The 20,360-nt window shown below is 36.1% G+C and overlaps 1 protein-coding gene across 3 annotated transcripts in view; it reads left to right on the top strand.

The window, feature by feature from the left end:
- ARHGAP15 (Rho GTPase activating protein 15) overlaps positions 1-20,360 on the top strand; it is a 619,068-nt gene that overhangs the window by 418,419 nt on the left and 180,289 nt on the right. For all 3 annotated transcript variants that reach the window (XM_045838525.1, XM_045838438.1, XM_045838608.1), the window contains one exon: positions 351-428. In XM_045838525.1, coding sequence (XP_045694481.1) covers positions 351-428 — 78 coding nt within the window. The remainder of the gene's footprint in view (positions 1-350; positions 429-20,360) is intronic.

The following is a 20,360-nucleotide window of genomic DNA, read 5'->3' as shown; positions in this document are numbered from 1 at the left end:
GCAATAATACATGAAGTTTCCTCTTCCCTGCAACACCCCACTCCCAATTTAATTCCCATATTTTCCTTGGGAAAGAATCTTAGATATGCTGTGAAATCCCATTCTAACTACTGTTCCTTTACGTTTCAACTAGACTCAGATGTGTTGATCATTAACTGTCACTGAACTTCATGAGTGGTCTTTTGGGATCAAAATATTGAAGTTTGCTTGGTTTAGGACATAGGAATGTGTTTTCTCTGTGACGGAGAATATTTGGTGGTGATTTACTACTATCTTTCTTCTCATATTTTTTCTTTTGACCATCTCAGTTTTCATATCAGCAAATATAACACATGCCCTTTTATTTGCAGGTCTAGATGTTGATGGAATATATCGAGTTAGTGGCAATCTGGCAACAATACAGAAACTAAGATTTATTGTCAACCAAGGTAAGTGATTTATTTAATTCAGACATTTTTAGTAGTTTCATATCTACCAATATTTCATATTCTGTGCTGTAGGCATTGTGAATATATAATAATAAAAGTTTTAAAGGGAGAAACAGGAAGTTAATGAAATTACCAATTATCACCAGAGAAATAAAAGATAGTTTACAAGAAGGTGAATAGAGTAGAGATAGGGACCAGTTAGCAGTTTATGTGAAATAAATAATGAGAGGAATATGACAAACTAAAAATGAAGAAAACAATAATAATCTAATTTCTAAAAGTATTACTGGCACATTTTGTACCTTTAATATATGTTTATAAATAAATGCATAAGTGAGTGATGGAAAATTTGAAAATCATTTACACAATGAAATTCTATGCAGCAGAAAGAAAGAAGGATCTCCTGCCCTTTGCAACAGCATGGATGGAACTGGAGAGCATTATGCTAAGTGAAATGGGCCAGGTGGTGAGGGACATATACCATATGATTTCACCTTTAACTGGAACATAATCAATAAAAGCAAAAGGCAAGCAAAATATAACCAGAGACACTGAAAGTAAAAACAATCAGATAGTAACCAGAGGGGAGGTGGGAGGGAATAATGGTGGGAAGGGTTTTCAGGAACTACTATAAGGGACACATAGACAAAACCAAGGGAGAGGGTGGAAACAAGGGAGGGAAGAGGGTTTGGCTGGGGTAGGGAGGTGCAGTGGAGGGAAAATGCAGGCAACTGTAATTGAACAACAATAAAATTAAAAAAACATTCTAAGTCAGTATCACAGATGTTAGAAAAATAACATAATTGATAAATCAAAGAACTAAAAGTTAGAAAATGCATATATCATTAAAGGGTTGCAAATCAAAAACAATGTGAACCCCCTACCCAGTTATTAGAATATCTAAAATCTGAAACACTGACAACTCCCAATGCTGGCAAGTATGTGGCACAACAGGAACTCACATTCACTGTTGGGAAAATGCAAAATGGTGCAGCCACTTTGGAAGATAGTTTGGCAGTTTCTTATGAAAATAAACATATTTTATTATGTTTGTATGTAGTATGGATATTTTTACCATAATACACAGCAATTGCACTCCTTGGTATTCACCCAAATGAGTTAAAAAATCCTGTCCCCACAAAAAACCTGCACACAAATGTTTCAGCAGTTTTATTTATAGCAACCAAGAAGACCTTCAATACATGAATAGGTAAACAAACCATGACACATCCATGTAATGGAATATTATTCAATGATGAAAATAAATGAGCTATCAAGCCACGAAAAGACTTGGAAGAACCTTAAGTACATATTGCTAAGTGAAAGAAGCCAGTCTGAAAAAGCTTCATGCAAAGTTATCCCAACTGTATGACAATCTGGCAAAGGCAAAATTATGCACAGTAAAAGTTCAGTGGCAGCAGAGGATTTGAGAGAAGGAGGGATGATATGTGAGCGCAAGGGATGTGTATGGCCATTGGACCGTGCTGTTTTGATATTGTGATAGTGGATGCGTAACATTATGTTTATCAAAATCTGTATAATGCACAAAACAGAGTGAAACTTAATTTGAACTGTGGACCTCGGACCTCAGTTAATAATGAAGTATCAATGTTTGCTAATTGGTTGTAACAAATGCACCACACTAATGCAAGATGTTAATAAGGGAAACTGGGAGGGGGTTGGGGGAAGTAGGGGAAGAGTACAAAGGATATATGGGAACTCTTTGTTTTCCATTCAGCTTTTCTGTAAACCTAAACTTTCTTTTAAAAAGACTATGAATTAGAAAAGCAGATTCCAACAGTATTATTTTAGAACAAATATGTATAGGTATACATAGAATTTGCAACACTTTTTCTATGTGCAAGAAAATTTCAACAAATATTGAGACATTTATTTCATTGTTTTGTGTAGAAGTACAGTAAAATATTTCTAAGGTTGTTTAAAAAGATTATGAATTAAAAAATGAAAGATTAAAAAATGTTACAGACAAACAAGGAGACTAAAACATCATAATGTGGTGTTACGGACTGTTTATAGGTTTAAAATCAGACATATGTCCTTGGCATTTTGTTTAACTCTCTGTGCTGTTTCTTATCTGTAAAGATGGGGGTGGAGCATGGGAGTAGGAAATGTTTTGGAAACATTTGAGAAAATTAAATGAGATAACATGTGGCATCCCTTAGTGACATAACAGACTCACCTGTGGTAGTTGATTAAAACATGTGAGTTTTCCTTTCACTTATAAACAGTCAATGGTGTCTCGGCCTTAAGGAGAATTTACACAAAGTCTACACAGAGTCCTACTCTGGTTTCACATCCACCTTCTAGCTAGCTTCAGATCCTCTGAATTCCCTTCACAATTCATTTTCAGCTATACTCCCATATTTACATGCTGTTGCATTACTTAATAGTTTTGCATACTCTCATCCCTCTACTTTCAATATCCTGTCATGTTTTCTTTCCCACCCCACACACAACATTCCTGCCTGATAGATGTCTCCTTATTCTTCAAGGCCCAGTTTATAAATAATTCCCTCCTGCAGTCCTGTTTCACTGGGTAGTTGAATTTCCTGTACTACATGCACATATAACTTCCAAAATTCCATTTATTACAAGACCCAGAAATATAATGCCATCTTTTGGAAGAAATAGTATGAAGTGTACTCAGTGATTATATTTCACAAACATTAAAATTTCAAAGTCTTGGAATGAAAAGAATAAAATACCAGTTGAAATATCTGCCACTTATACAATCTCTACACACCTAATAAGGTAAGACCTGAATCATCCTTGAATCTTCCTCTATTAACCAGTAGTAGACCTGGGTCTCCATAGAGTGAATTCTCAATTAATAGTTACCTAATAATATGTGTTTGGTGGTGGGGGTGGGCTGCACATAGAAAGAGTATTACTGAGAATCATTAAATTCAGGTTGAACCACCCTTTTAAGTGTTGACTGCAGTACTTCTGACTGGCAGCCATGTGACTCATTTCTGAGAATCTCTGTAACTGAGAATCTCCACAGCTCTGCTTGCTCACTAATGTGAACCTTTGCATTTCACAATTACTTTCCTTCCTGGGGGATGGGGAGGGGGCAACAGAACTAAACTTTACCTCAGTTACTCACACTGGCCCCATTAGACTGACCCAGAGCACCCTCCCTGTGGGTAAAAGTTGGATAAAATAGCCTGGCCTTATTTGCATTCCTCCTTATAACCAGTTAAAATTACTCTTGCAATATATTTCATACTGAAACCATATCCTGATTGGAATTCTAGACAGCTGGGCAACACATTTCTTCTACAAAGAAGAAATCTCAAAACATAAGCCATGGTAGAAACAAACACTAGTTGTATTTCCTGCTTTAAAAAAAATTATGCTCAGCAGTTTGAAAAGGCAAAAGAAAAATCTGCAATGAAAACATGAAATCTGTCCATCTTGTCTTTTGCAATCCAAACTTCGGCATCCTCTGAGGCTGTGTGACTGCTCATGTTTCCATAAGAGTTGACAACGTAAAGCTGGACAGAGGCCTGGGTTGGTATCTGGTAGCACAGAATTGTCAGTAAACTGTCTTCCTGGTTTATAGCATTGTCAGAATGCAGCACACACAACACAAATTATGCTACCTTAGGACCTTTGATACTGGTGGTTTTGTCCAAGCTGTGTTGTGGAGTTTTTTGAATAGATGGTAAAAGAAATGCATATACCAGCTTCTCTCAAATTTTGCTAATCAGATATCCTTTCAATGAAATTTTGGTGTGGACCCATATGATACAAACACCATACTTTCCCCTCCATTTGCACCCTGGTCTCTGAGAGCAGAGCTGACTTAAAAGAGAATCAGTGCTGGGGAAAGTGCTGGTCAAAGGGGCCTGAATGTGTGCATCGTGGCCTCTCCTCTGTGTGTGTATGTGTGTGTGCAATGAAATAAAGTGGCAATGTGATAATAATTCTATGAAAGGCACAAATCATATGTGAATGAAATGCACTGTTTTGTATTCAAAGATGGAACATGAATGATTTTGGTATACCCTCTTTATTTTAACACCTTTTTATCTGTTCCATGTTCATATTCCACAATGTTTCCTTTTTTAGAAGGCTCTAAATACACATGTTTAAAATGAACAAACCCTACCCACCATTAGGCTAGACAAATAAAACTGATTTGGGGGATTTTCAAGAACAGTTCAGTTGCAATTTATGTATTTCACTAACTTTCTTGAATGCTTTAATCATCAGCAATTCTAAATACACTAGTTGAATGATTTAATTTGTTTTGATTTTCTGTTTGACTCACTAACTTGGTAGGAATTGTATATACCCTTATTATACTTCCAGATCTGATGACATACAAGTTAAATTCAAATACTGCCTTTGAAAAGGATGTCCTAATTATAACTAGTAATGGTGGTAATAATAATTATTATTATAAAAGTAGCTAACACTTTCATAATTGTGTGGCAGGTATTTTACTGCTTTTCTTAAATAATTTAGTTTAATCCTTTCTACCATTCCATAAAACAGGTACTATTATTGTTCCTATGTTAAAGAGGAGGAAACTGAGGTTCAGAGATGTTAAATAATGTCCTAAGGTCACACAGCAGGTGAGGGAGCTGGATCCAAGTTCTCTCTGGCTCAGAGCCTATGCTGAAAACCACTGCCGTGATTTGGCATTTTTCATTCCTTAATTGTTGATTACTTCCTCATAAAAATATATTTCAGTCTGTTAGTGCTACGCATACTTGCTAGTGACTTTCTGTTTTTACCTGCTTTCTAGTACTGGTAACTGACAAAGCACTGTCATGGAGTTTACCTAAAACTGTTCAAAAAAAGAGAGGCCTAGGAAAGTACGAAGCATTGAAGTTAGAAATAAGCTTGGTGCTGCTGTTCTCTGTAAGGCTTTATGTATCTGTGTTTGGACCAAGAAACTGCGTTAACACAATACTCCCTTGCAGCCTTCAGGGAAAGTGTCAGGACTCACAATCTCCTAGACATTAGTGAGCAGTGCTCTGTCCTGTTTGGTGTATTTGGTGACATCCATCAGGGACATTCTGCTGATGCAACTCTTCACCCTCTGAGGGCATCCCCCAAAGAAAGCTGTTCCATGACCTTAGATGTTAACCTGTCATCAGTCTGTGACACTGAGTTGATTCTTCAGAATGATCTGTGACCTGATGATTTTCCTGTGTGAGGGTACTTTTGCAAAGAACAGACTCAGCATGAAGGATGCTGCATAATTGTCCTGAGAACTTTTGTCAATGGGTGTTAGAAATCCCACCAAGCTGAATTCCCTGTGTTCAAACACTCTGGTTTGAGCTGCACATCTAGTCTTATTGCCCCATTCTAAATTCAGTTCAGACTTTCTGTGGTATTACTTAGACCTTCTCTTTCACTGTGTAAAAAGGGGATGAGAAAGACTGCATCCTTTTCAGGAAATACCAACTATGAATCTTCTCAAGCCCATGAGCCAATGGGAGAACATGAAGCAATGCAGGAAGAACTGACTGGGAATTTTCTAGACTGGTGGTTCTTAGTAAACTAACAAACATTCCCTGTAATCATTTCTCAGAATTGGAGGAAATTGCTTCTTATCAGGATTTTAGACATGTTCTTCACATATAGAAAAAATTACAGGAAGATTCTAGGAACACCCTCTTCTACTTTTCACACCAGGAGGAACAAAGTATCTAAATATCATAAATCTACATGGCCAAGAATCGTAATTGTTATGTGTGGATGTGTGTGTGTGTTGTTTTAAATGAAAGAGATTCTTTTTTCCATGTTAATTTGCAGTTGCACTTTCCATATTTTTATTTACCCAGATCTTATTGGCATAATAATCCACATTAAATAATGGCTTAAAAAGATGAATTTGCTTGTTTTGAACATGCTAAGAATAAGATACATTGAAAATAAACTGTTATAGAAGTAATTTTGCATTATAAACTATATCTAAAAACTTTTACATAGATTCATGCCACAAAGCAAAGCAAAGCATTAACTTTAGTAGCTCTCCCTATGCTTTTAATATTATCAAAAATTGAATAAAAAAGGGGAAAAAAAGAAGGTGAACAACTGGTCATTTTATCATGAAATAAGCAATTGGATGAAACAGAAAAAAAAATATCTGAAAAGGGATTTCAAAACTTCTGGTTCTGGTCTAATAAAATAATCTTTGTATCAATCAAGTCCAATAATTTTTCTATTAGTGTGTTTATATTGCCCTCTTATTGTTTTCAAAATGATGTGTTTCCTTAAGCCTACTCACTCTCACCATAAACCACAGCAGCAACAAAACAAACGGTGTTATTTGCTCTTTATCCCATTCCACAGGGTGGTTTTTTGGTAAGTCTGGTAAGTCGAATCACGGATATTGCACCTTTCTGGCTTCCATGTGACAAGATTATCTTCTAACAATGATTTATTTTTCCCATTATGGCTGAAAGATCACTTGATCATAAAAGAGCCAGACTCTAAGATCGTTCAGGGCTTTGGAAACTTCCTTAGACCTCATTTTTCAGCTACACTGAGTCAGGGAACTCCAAGACCACTGATGGCAAAATTTGTATTGCTTTCTAGCTGCTTAAGAAAATGTATTGTCATTAGTAGATAATGCTGAACACAGAGATCAAAACAAATGAGCTCTCCACATTCCTACACATTAATGCAGTCTTTAGTTTCTATGTAACATTCTAATAACAACTTCATGAATATTTCTGGTCTCTGGACTATACAAATTCTAACAACCTATTTAAAGCAAAATTATACCATACATTTGTTATAAATTATATTTTATAATTTATTACATACTAAGCCATAAGTCTTGACCTATTGTGTGGTAAACAATTAAAGGCAGAGACCCTCTACTGGGAGAAAGTACAGGATAAAAATCAATGGAACTGGTTTTTTATCTCGATTCTGAACTGTTTGTTAGTCTAATAGAAACTATTTTAACAACGCCTGTGAATTACAGACTCTTCATTTCCAAAATAGGAATAATAATGGAAATATGAGGACTTTAAAAACTCTGAATCAAACAAGCGATACTTAGTATTAACTTTAATTAAGATGAAAATATTTAGATAAAATCAGATGAGTATTACTGAGTTTTCTCAATATAAATATGATACTCAATATTAATAATCAAGTATGGTTTCTGACTTCTACATGACTAAATTTTCTTTGACTATAATAAAGCTTTGGAGACCCCCTGCTATTCAATGATTAATCTTATTGCTAGGCAAATTAATAGGACTTCTGGGTTTCTAGACACCAAAAAAAAATTTAGTCTTATGTTATTAATAGGCTTTCCAGAGATTCCATGTTCCAAAAGAATAGCCCCATGATCACTGGAGAGGGCAATGCTACTGAAATTTTAGGTCTTAATTCTGTTGTGGCCTTTCCACATAGATTTGGCCATTGCATCCAGAAGTAAAATAAGCCAGAATTATGCAATCCCCAAGGAAACTTATAAAACTCCCCTAGGAAACTTATAAAAATCCATCACCATCATGAATAATCATTATCACTATCTGAAAAATGAGTAGCTACTGAAAATCGTGGGACAGCACAATAAGCTCTCTTGTGCCTAGCTATGCTCCATGTAGCCCTGGCTCTCAACTCTGACCACATTTCAGAATTGTATTGGTTATCTACTGCTGCACAACAATATGATCACCAACTCAGCTGCTTAGAGCAACACCTTTGTTATTTCCCTGTTTTTGTGGGTCAGAAGTCTGGAAATGGATTAGCTGAATCCTCTGCAATGCTGCAATCAAGGTGTTGGCCAGGGGTGGTTTCTCATCTGGAGGCTGGATGGGGGACAGCTCTGCTTCCCAGCTTACCTAATTGTTGGCAGGGTTAGTTTCTTGTAGGTTGTTGAACTTAAAGTCTCCACATGACTAGCCGTTGGCCAAAGGCCTTGTGGAGTTCTCTGTAGGCCATTTCACATCATGACAGCTGGCTTCATTGAAGCAGCAAGGATGAGAGGCTCATAGCTAAAGCAGAAATATAATCTTATGTAAAATCATGAAGGCTACAGCCCATCATCTTTGGAGCATTCTGAGGGTTAGAAGCAAGTCACAGTTCCCATTTATTCCCTAGATTTGGAGATTACACAAAGCATAAACCCAATGAGTAGGGAATAATCAGGGGTTACCTTAAAGTCTGTCTGCCACAAGAATTAAGCGGGGGAGGCTTTCAAAAATAAGGATTTTGGAGCCCAGCTATAGAAACTCTGATGTTAAAAGTCCAGAGTTGGAACTGTAAATATGTATTTTAAAAGAAAAACAACTTAGTTGAGTCAAGTGCACAGCCAGAATGGGGAACCTCTACACAATATCCAGCTAGTTTTATTCTGGCTATCTAATGGAGATGTGACTCACAAGCTATAAGACATGTGAAATTTTTGTTCAAGGAAAGCAGAAATGGACTATGATTCGCTTTTTTATTTTCTAGTTTTCTAGTGATGTGAAGTTTCTTCTTTGGCTATTGATTGATATAGTTCACTAACTTTTACAAACTCTGAGTCATAATTTGGGACATAATTTAAAAGTGTCACAGATATAACGTGTATGTTAATAGTATGATTAAAATTATTGATATATTTTTCACAATGGCCATCTTTTTCTTTTGTTGTAGATTCTGGAATAAATAAAAAGGAAAAATGTTCTACCCAACCATATCCCAGCAAAACTAAGAAGTAAATAATATTTTAACATGTAACAGGATAACACTAATGCTAATGATGGCTAACATTTAAATGAGAATCTACTACATTGTGCATATGCAAAGTTAGAGTTATCTCTAACTCTCATAAAAGTTTGCAAGGTAGATATACTTTATTATTCATGTTATTCATACAGAAAAATCATGGCTCAAAAATAATATGTTCTGAAGACAGTGAACTCATTTTAAATTTACTCCAAAGAATATACTGCTGGTTGCTGGATTCAATTTACCATGGGGGTGGGGGCAGAGAGACAGTTTCTTCTCCTTATAACACTATGTTCTCCTTATAATACCATACTACCAGTCTATATGACCATTATATAAGAGAAAACCTCATTGTAAAATGTTATTTTAGTAAATAACTCCCAACTGCCCATGACTTTATCAACAATGGAAAGTTTGGTGCATCTTTCTATCCCCAATATAGAAAAGTGCCCAATAGTCTGTATGAACTAAGCAAAGATTTTTCTCTCATAAAATAAAGAATGACAAACTTCTAATAACAAATAGTCTCATTGGTAGATTGTGTTAGGTGCCATGCCTGGGTATTTCAGTAAAGAAAACTCAAGCTATATTTTAGATTATATTTTTTTTCAGACTACTCCTATAAATTAGTGCGTAATTTTAAAGTGAAGCATCATGGGTCAGAAACAAAGTAGAGAATCTTATATCCCCATTCTCTGCTTCTATCTGACAAAGCATGACAAGAGATGACATACTAGTCCTCAACATATTATGGTGGTTGCAGTGGGGAGTCCACCATGACATTGGGAAGAGTGGCATAACCTGGCCTGCCATGTTTGCTCTCTGAAATGCTGAGAATGACTAGGTAGAGAGAAGATCAAAATTAAATAAATAGTAATGAAACTGTATTGCTCTTATTAACCCCATGCACTGAATTTTGAAAGTGTACTTTGTTTTGTTTATGTATAGGAAGTCCCTGTTGTGGGTAATTACATTTTCAGTGACTCATATATTTATATAACACCTCTTTTCCAAACTGCTCCATCTAGCTTCAAAGTAATTGCTAACAAAAGTGTGCTGTAGAAAAAAAATATGTACCCTCATCACCTCAAAACTGCTTCTTAAAAGGAATAGTTATGATAGTGCAAAGTCAGGAAGGAATTTTTTCAAGTCCCCATGCATACCCTAAAGATAAATGTCCAAAGTTTACAAATGTAGGGGCTGAAGCAATGCTCAAATGAAAATCTGAATGACTTTGAGTCACACAAACTTTAAAGCCCATTTTCTTTTATGTCCTTACATTCATGGGCCCACTGGTGAAGGAGTGACAGATATCCCTATCAGCTCTCCTCTTCTCTGAGGGTCCCAGCACATTGGAGAGAGGGTGGACCCTCTAGGTAGGGTGGAGCATGTTTCGGGTGTGTTAATCAAGAAAGGTCTTGCTAAGAAGGTGACTTAAATGTTGAGAAGAGTGAGTCTCATGAGGGTCTGAAGGAAATGCATTTCAGGTAGACAGGAGCAAAAGCCTATCCCTGAGAAGGAAATGAACTTGATGTGTCTGATAAAGAAAGTTGGTCTGGGTGGCTGAAAAATAATGAGTTGAGAAAGGTATGTGGTAAGATTGGAGAGGTAGGAAGGAGAACCTGTGGGGCCTGCAGGTCCTGGTATTTTCTTACTAATTTACATTTTAGGTCACCAGTCTTCTTGGTTTTTGGACTGGAATATCCATGGAAATATAAGCTCTACATCAATGAGAATGTCATTTATTGTGTTTGCTGTTACATTTCCAGCATCCTGCATGTTACCTGGCACATAGTAAGAGCTCTTCAGGTACCTGTCAACAAATGAATGATGTAAAAGCTGAAATCATATTTTATGGTACTCACCTCTCAGTTCCTGTCCCAATATCTTCTTTTCTTCCCTTCAAAACACATACTACCTGAAACTGCCTTGTTTCTTTAGTTGTTGCTTCAGTGCCTGCCTTCCTCCCTACATTATAGCCTGTGTGTAAGCAAGACCTTCCTGGTTTTGATCACCTAGTCCTATTGCACCTGGCACATAATAACCTTCAAACAATTATTTACTGAAATATGAACAAATTTAATAAGTGAATGATTGAATAATGGTGAAACAGAAAAAATATATAGCCACAAGAAAGAAAATCTTTAGACTTTGTCCAGTCAGTCCAGTGAATCATATATTTCTCCCAACCACTACCTCCCACCTCCACCTGAGGTCACAGTTTGCCACCCAACGTGGACCACATAGGAAAGACTTGGCGAAGAGAGGAGGCAGCTGTCAAGCTGGAAGGCCAGAGCTGGTCCTAACATCCTGGTCCATTGGGCCAAAAAAGACTACCTAAGCAATGAATGGCTTCCAACCCAGGTGGTACTATGACCATAGTCAGTACTATCACCTGCTTATGTGAGTTTCCAGAGTGTGATCTCTGTCAGTGACATTGCTTATTGCCAAGGCCCTGCCAGCTCTATTTCAATCTGCCAAAGGACACCACTGGCACAGTTTACAAGTGACTTACCTGGTTTTGCCATGGCTCAAATAAATACAAAATTCAGAGTATTTGAGAAGAATCAGGAAGAAAGGAAAATTTGTTTAAAGAATAAAATAAGGCTTTAATTTTTCTAAGGAAAACTTCAAATCAGGATTTAGTCACTTAAAATATTTGTTGAAAACCTTCTATGCACCAAGCTTTTTTCTAGAATCAGGCTGTGGTGAAGTGTTCATTTTAGTGTCAAGTTAGATAATAAGCAAGTAAACAACATGCTTACAGGTCATTTCAAGAGTCAAGAAAATACAGTAACATGATAGAGATGTGGATGAGAGGATTGGTCCTTAGATTGGATAATCTGAGAAGATCTCTTTGGGGAGGAACCACTTGAATAGAGACTTGCCCTGACAGGAAGGAGATCTGGGGTGAGAGCAGAGAAAGCCGAAGGGAAACTGGCCCTAGGGAAAGAAGGTTTCTGTGAGATCAGGACACTGATATCAAAAGTGGGCAAAGCCAGCCCAGCAAGGATCTTGATGATCAAGGTAAGAAGTTTTGTCCTTCATTCTAAGTCACTGTGGTGGAGGAGGATGCTAATCAGGAAATCATTTGATATTATTTTTTAATCACTCTGGCTTTTATGAGAAAAATAAATTTAGATGGCAAAAGTAGAAATAGTAGAACAGTTAGGGGGTAGGTTGTTATAGTAGTTCAATCAAGATTAATAATGGTGACTGATTTATTTGAGTTAAACCTCATATTCCAATTTATCTCATTTTCCATGTACCTTTTGAACCATTTTCTTTAGGCAATGAGGTTCAGTGAAAATACTGACCCAAAAGTTAGAAAACCTAGGTCAATTTCCATGTCCCCTCTTACCAGCTATGCTGTCTTGCCTGAGTCACACAGCCTTTCCAGAGAAAGTTTATTATCTTTAAAGCAAGACTATCTGTTCTCTTAGGATGAGTCAATCACATGAGATAATGAAACTATTATGTTGGAAAATACTACACCATGTAGAAATAGAAGCTATTTTGAAATGAGTCTTTCACAACCATCCTTATGGAAACATCTATTATAATATAATGAGGTGTATGGTTTCTACAGTAAAGAATACTTGATAATGAGCTAATCTCATGTCCTCCTTGGATTATTTAAATATAACTCAGATTTCCACTGGACCACCCCAGCCCACAGAAATCACTAGTCCTTTTAAATCCTATGCTGGCCATCTCAGCTCAATACACAATAATCTCATACTGTATATGTTGTCATATTTCATGAGCAAAAGTTATGTGCATAGTTTATCTCCTCAACACACTAAATACTTAAGAGTTCATATCTTTTAAGTCTGTCTGTCCTACTTCACCTCAAGGAATTTCTTGATGGAATCTCTATACACATTTTAATTTATTGATTGATTAGGCCCAGGGCTGGGCCATTTCTTAAAAAGAAGGTGTGACATTTTGCAAATACTAGATATCAGTCTCAAAATGGACTATTTCACTGTATGTTGCCAAACTCCACTCCAAAAATAATGGCAAGAGATGCATAAAATGTTAAGAGTAGGTACTGCTGATTTTTATTTATTGTCTTCTTTTTTTTTTCAGTTTCCCAGCTCCCTAAAATGAATATATATTTCTTCTGAAATAAGAAAAGAGATATATTTTGTTTTAAAGAATTAGGTAAATCCTCTTACAGGCATGGCATTTACTCCTTAGCATATACCAAGAGAACGTCAGTACTTGAGTTCTGTAAGGCACTTTTAAATTCTGTTTCACTAGATCTTTACAAGAAAGCTATCCATTTCATGGATGAACAAAAGTCCCTATGAGATTAAATGAATGGCTGATGGTTGCATTTGTTCATTCCACTGATATTTCAAGAAGACACTGTGTGAGTCATGGAAATCGAGAGACATGCTGGATTTGAAGCCTAGCTATGGTCTTCTAATGCCTGGTTTTTACTGTGGAGGCTTCCAGGCAGAACAGGGTGTTCAATAGTCTACTTAACCTAAACTCTGTGAGATTCTAAAAGTCCATTGGAATAATTTTGCTTAAATAATCATCTTTCTTGATGTTTCTTCACCTCCTCATCTTTTATGGTTCTTCAGATTGTCTTTTTGTGGCCTCCTCACCCCCTGCTACATTTCTCCTTAGTAAGTGCCCTGTTCTCCCTTCCTGTTAATCTAAATTCTGACAACCATAAGGTACTCACTCTCTTTTCTCTGCTTAGGATGTTTTGGATTCAACATCCCATGTGGTATCCCATGTTGAAGTGGTATCTCATTGTAGTTTTAATTTGTATCTCTCTGATGGCTAGTGATGCTGAGCATCTTTTCATATGTCTCTGGGCCCTCTGTATATCCTCCTTGGAGAAGTGTCTGTTCAAGTCCTTTGCCCATTTTTTAATTGGGTTGTTTGTCTTTCTGGCATGGAGTTGTGTGAGTTCTTTATATATTTTGGAGATCAAACCCCTGTCTGAGGTATCATTGGCAAATATGTTTTCCCATACAGTTGGTTCTCTTTTCATTTTAATGCTGTTTTCTTTGGCCATGAAGAAGCTTTTTATTTTGATGAGATCCCATTTGTTTATTCTTTCCTTTATGTCCCTTGCTCTAGGGACATATCGATTAAAATACTGCTGAATGGAATATCTGAGGTTTTCTTGCCTATGTTCTTCTCTAGGACTTTTATGAAAGAACCTCCTATTTTTGGTTGCCAAATACTCACCAGGAGAAGTGTATGCCTTGACATCAACATTACACTTCTATCCTCAGAGATCTACCTAATGAAACAGGGGTCAATCATCAGTCAAAAGATAGAAAGGCTAAGGGTGCCTTTGGAACCGTAAGGTCACCCTGCCCTCATTCCCGACACCTCCAAGATAGGAAATCTTAATAAACCTCCTTTCTCCCTCTTCATGCCTAACGCACCCTTCTTCTCAATTCATTCTCTACTTCTCCCTTTTCCCATATCCTCTACTGAACTTTATCATCTCCATCTCCCAAGGGTCTACTCAGGTTGTCCAAGGTAACAGTTTGTTAATCTAAGTATGCTAATTCAAGCTCTCTATGACTCCCTGGAAGCATAATATAAGGGGCTCTGCTAATCAGGCCAATGGTGAAGATATCGAGTTACTGCATATGGCATTTTCAACAAGTTATGTTGACTAACCTCATAACACACCACTTAGAAAACTATAAAGCTAACCTTGCCTGAAATTTTCCTTTTATGGCTCAAAAAATGTTGTATCTCTCATATGTTTACCCTTACTTCTGAATTAATGTAAGTCATACTGAATCTGAAAGACAGGGGTCATTTCTGAGTTCAATGTCCTCACTGCTAATCTAGTGTCCTAAGAATTCCTCTTAATTAAACATTTTAAAAAGATACAAAGTACAGCTGAAACATTAAAGAGCCATTTAAAGCACTTTAAAAATGAAGTACACTGCGTAAATAAATTCAAACCTCCAAATTACAAAACTGGAAATTCAAAAATGGAAAAAATCCTTCTAGATATACTTATATCCATTTCTTAAATTATACCACCTTTTGTGTTTATAAAAGAAATAATATTCAGGTACTTCACTGGGATAAGAAAGGGGAATATTAACTATAACATGGCTTCCTTACTTAAAAGTCTGTAACTGGTATTAATGAACTTTAAAATGCTAATTTTAATGCTTACCCCAACAGAAAAATGCCTTAAAGCAAAACCTCTCATTTCTTATCTGCTGAAAGCAATGTGTTCACATCCCTTACAAAATAAAATGGTTGAAATAAGGTTTTTGAATAGTTTAAAGTTTCAAGGACTTCTCTTGTTCACTGTTGTTCTTCCAGAGAAAAGAAATGTATAAAATCACATCTTTTAATGTCCCTCTGCTTGAAAATGGAAGTGCTCCCAAATATGTTCCACTGTAAGAAAGTCAAAAATAACATGTAAACTACAAATATGTTAGCCAATTGAGAATATTTATTAACTAAATAATTTAATAATAAAGAAAATGCCTACTTGATTAATTGTTACAGAGTAAAAATTACAATAAAACTGTCTTGATCAGTGCTTTGCAGAAGCGCCATTACTGTCTGTGCAGTTGTTTAACAAGGATTTAATTGGAAAGATAAGTGAATGCACATTTAAAAGTATTGTTAATTTGCTTTATAATCACCCCATTCTTCACAGTATTGACAGCACAAGGCACAAACCCCTTTCTGTTTTACAAGTATTATTTTCCATATGTGCACAATAAATTCTGAAGCAGTAATTGGAAATTTTATGGGTTTCAACATACCTAGTATAGTGAGTTTTGAGGTACACTCTTCCTTTCTAAGAGGTAACCCAGTTCTAGTCATTATAAAGGTGTAACAAACCTGACTTATATATTTCCCTCATTTACTGTAGATCATAATCATAATTTGTCCACTTCTAGAAAAAGTTGCATATTTTATATTTTATTTCTAATAAAATAAGGTATGAGAGAAGAAAAATGTCTGTATTACTTTCAACCTGTGGCTATTTGTGTTATTTTTCTTAAAAATATGCATAAAAGTGGAATTTCTAACCCAAGATAGTTTCTGGACTCTATGGCCATACCAAAACACCTTTTTCTGAAAATAGTTGCATGTGACCCTATTAAAGGAGACAAGAAAAGGAGCAAGAACATCTTCTATGCACGATCTCTATGGGTTTAGCCATAGATGTAGACACTCCCCTCACACTCCCACACCCCCCAGAGTTTGGAATCACCTGGTCAAAAACCCCATCAGTGTGGTTTTCAAAGCAATGTAAGTGTAATGCCTCAAGTTCTAAAAATTGGGAGGCTTGCTGACCAAGTATAAATTGACTTGGGCCAGAGATATGCTTTATCATTGAGAGTCTAAAGCTGCTTTAGAAGTAGGCCATTTGCTTAGTCCAATGGAGATAGAGAACCCATTAAACTATGTTATTTATTTGTTGATTCTGAATGAGTCACAATCCCCATATTTTATATCAAAAAAGAAAAAGAATGAAAACACAGGCCTCGTCTTGAAAATGGTGAACTATAATTGAACCTGTTCCAAAAGCAAGAATTGTTCCCATTATATATTGTCTATAAATAAAAAATATGCACCTGATCAGGATGAGAGGGGAGTGTCCCCAAAGTGTCTCATATCACCAGCACTAAAACTAGGAAAAGATATGGTGAACATTCTTAATGTCCCCTCAGCCATGCCCTCATCCTACTGGAATTGGTAGAAATATCTTCAACTTCAGTTAGCTGTAGATATATTTCTGTAAACAGCAAGAGCTTCAACTATGAAAGCTCAGAAAATCTCCTGAGAACATTTTCATTAGAATCTTTTTCAGTGTAAACCCTTTGCCCACTTGATAAAACATGTTACCTTATATATTTCCATGGGAAAAGATTATTTTTATTGTTAATTTGGCTATGCCTCTAAACCTCTCAAATTTACATTAGCTTTTTATGCTTACAGAGTAAAATAGATATATATTGAATTTTATGTATCTAGAGATTTGCTAATAAATGCTAATACCCACCCATTAATAACATCTCACAAACACATGATTCCTTTTCTTCATTTCTTCCTACACACACAAATATACACACAAATAAATAAAAATAACTTTAAAAGTGTACATATGTGTGCCTACATGTTTCTCACTCTCTCTCTAAACACAAGCACGCATATGTACACACTTTAAAGATCATTTTTATTTCTTTTTCAAGTTTCTTCATCAGAGGCATGGATTTTAAAACCATTCATCTTAGGTAAAAGTGTCTTTGGGATCAAAACATACGTGCCCCATTACAACTAGGCAGAGCTGAGTCTGGTCCTATAACAAAATGTCCAGCTGTCCTTTAATTAACTGAAATGTGGGAAATGTAATGTTTTGATGAAAGAACCAGGACTTTGTGCAGGATAATGGGAAGACGGTATGTTTCTGTGCCTTCCTGCATATAACAGAGCCGTGGGGTGCAGGGAAGTGATGAGGCTATGTTATGTTCCAGTAGGGGGAGCTTTCTTTTCCCTACTGTACAAACAGCATGGTGCATGTGTTTAAATACGCCATCCTAAAATGCAGACTTTTCATTTTCATTTTGCAAGTGGGAAATTTCACTATGTGATGTGCACATTACTCTTCCCGGCGACACATTTTGTGCAAACTCATTTGGGAAAGAATAGGAAATTTAGAATACTGCCTTCATATTTCTTCTGGAAATGTTAGCCTGAATCCATTATTTCCAAACCTGATGAGGATTACAGTTCATTTGTATTTCTCAGCAACCCATATTGTATTCTGTTTTGTGAAGTAAATAAAAGATGATACCGTTCTAAGAGTGCCTGTATTTTGTTTTCCATATGAATAGCTGTATTATGGGGGCAAGGGGGAGAAAAAGGAAGCAGAGACTGAAGTACTTGATTTAGCTTTCTCTAGATGGAATGTGTTATTTTTACCAAAAATTCTTATAAATAATCTAAACTGGAGGAGGAGGAATATAAACTCACTTAGGTCACTGAATACATCCATATTCAAATGACAATATAAAAAGCACTGTTCAGTAACACCCAAATCTATATCTCTTTTTAAACTATGTTTAAAATGCTCATGCACTAACCCAATTTAATGGCAGTGTAGGTGGGTGCTTATGTGCCAATAAAGGATATGCTTCATATGCAAAATAATTTTCCACACATCCTTTTACTATGCCTGAAATGCCACAATTATAAAATCAATTTATCTGGCTAAGGGAGGAAGGCAAATAATTTTACCCCTTATACTAAGTGCAGTTGATTGTTAGTGGCTGATTAGATGTTTGTGTTAAGAAGTATCCTAAGTCAGAGAACATGTTCTGCAATCCATTAGGGATATATTTCCTAGGAATTTTTTTTAAAGATCTTCATTATGCATGCCACAGATTTTTTTCTGGATTATGGTATTGGATTAATAAAATTTGATTATGGGAATGCAAATATCATATGAGGTTTACACATTAAGGAAATATCATGAACAAAAAACTGTGTATCAGGCAGGATAGCATATAACCTAACACACCTCCAAGAAAATACAGCAAAGAACAGGAAATTTTTGGAAGCATCAAAAAAGAGAGGAGTGTATGATAAAGAATGAAGAGTTCTAAAGTCCTAAGAAGCTTAAGAGCAAAAAAGCCTTAACTCTAACAATGATTTAGATTAAAAAAGCCACATTTTGTTTAACAATTTTACCAAGACTAATTCAATTTTATTCCCTCCCTAAATTCTTCCGTGGGTGTAAGGTAAGGCAGACCCTGAAAATAATAGACTAATATCCACTGCCTCCACTAGATCCCAATATGCAATTATCTCTTAACTTTCAATGTGCTATTAGCCCATTCCTTGTATCAGCTAAAATATTGTCCCTTTCACTGGGGACTATCATGAAATGTTGACTTTTTCACTTATTGAAATATTTGGAATTTTTCTATATTTTTATTGTTGACATATTTGCTCTTTCAATATGTGAGAATGCAGCAGTTGATAAACTCAGCACTGTTAAAGAAACAGAATAGTAAATGAAAAGTACAAGTTAATCGGGACTTCATTTTTTTTTTACTTCCAGGGAGGTAAAAGCAATACAAATTGTTTTAAACAAAGAAAAAATCTTTTTTTCCGTATAACTGAAAAATTCAGAAAACGATCAAAATTCCCCCATGATTAAATTCTTGAGGCTTAACCAGACTTATCTGAACCTAGTTTCTCTTGATCTCTCAGCTCTGCCCTTCCCCATGTTAGCTTCTTTTTCACGTTTCACCTAGTAGTAAAAATGTCACAATATCTCTGGGTCCTTGCTTCTAGTTCATCAGGAATCTCTTTTCCCCGTGTCCCTGAATAACCACTACGACTAAGGAATTGGGATGGGCTGATTGGCTTAGAAGAAGGTCACATGATCTAGACCTGAATGGGGAGGCACAGGAAATGAGATCGAGGAAGGGGGCGGTGCTCCCATGGTACAGTAGGTCCAGAAGTAAGAAGCTCTGCACAACGTGTAATTGAGCTTTTATAGTTAAGACGTTGAAGGTCATGCCATGGAGATTGGTGTGTGGAAGAGATGTCAGGCACCACTCACACAATGCTTTTATTTTCAAGAAGTCCTTAAATATGCTTAAAACTCTCTAGGAAAATTAATTTCACAGGGTTTTGGGGCTTTCCTTAAACATGCAATAATTGCTTTGGAAAATGATATACACCAACTTTTCTGTATTTGACAGTTTCAGGAAAGGAATAATTGCATCCCAGTAAGTTGGTTAGGTTGACCAGACAGAACATGGGCCTTCATATCTTCTCTGCATTCCATTAATATGTAATCTTTGAAAAACTTTCAAAGTTTTTCAAAGCAAAACTCTTATACTTTCAAGGTATTCTAGGCTACCAACATTGAAAAGAAAAAAACTATCCTTGAAACCAAGCACATGATGCTATACAAGCATGATGATATATAAAATTATGACACAGAGTATGAAATAGGAGAGACTTAACCTTGGACAGGTGAAGGTAAATGTTGGGAGGGTCAGAATAATGGTGTAGAACTATGTACCTGTGAACTGGGTTAGGGCACGGAAACAAGTACCACCCAGGAAAGAATCTTGACAGAGTGGTATTGAGGCTTTTGGTGATTCCAGGGTAGCCAGAAATCCCAGTAACTCTCTAAACATTGGGAACGTGCTTTTGTGGGAACGTGCTTTTGTGGTTGAT

The sequence above is a fragment of the Phyllostomus hastatus genome, unplaced genomic scaffold, assembly GCF_019186645.2.
Source record: "Phyllostomus hastatus isolate PE091 unplaced genomic scaffold, TTU_PhHast_1.1 phas_contig_1, whole genome shotgun sequence".
NCBI lineage: Eukaryota > Metazoa > Chordata > Mammalia > Chiroptera > Phyllostomidae > Phyllostomus > Phyllostomus hastatus.
The sequence above is the reverse complement of the archived record's forward strand: the minus strand, read 5'-3'. Positions and strand labels throughout refer to the sequence as shown.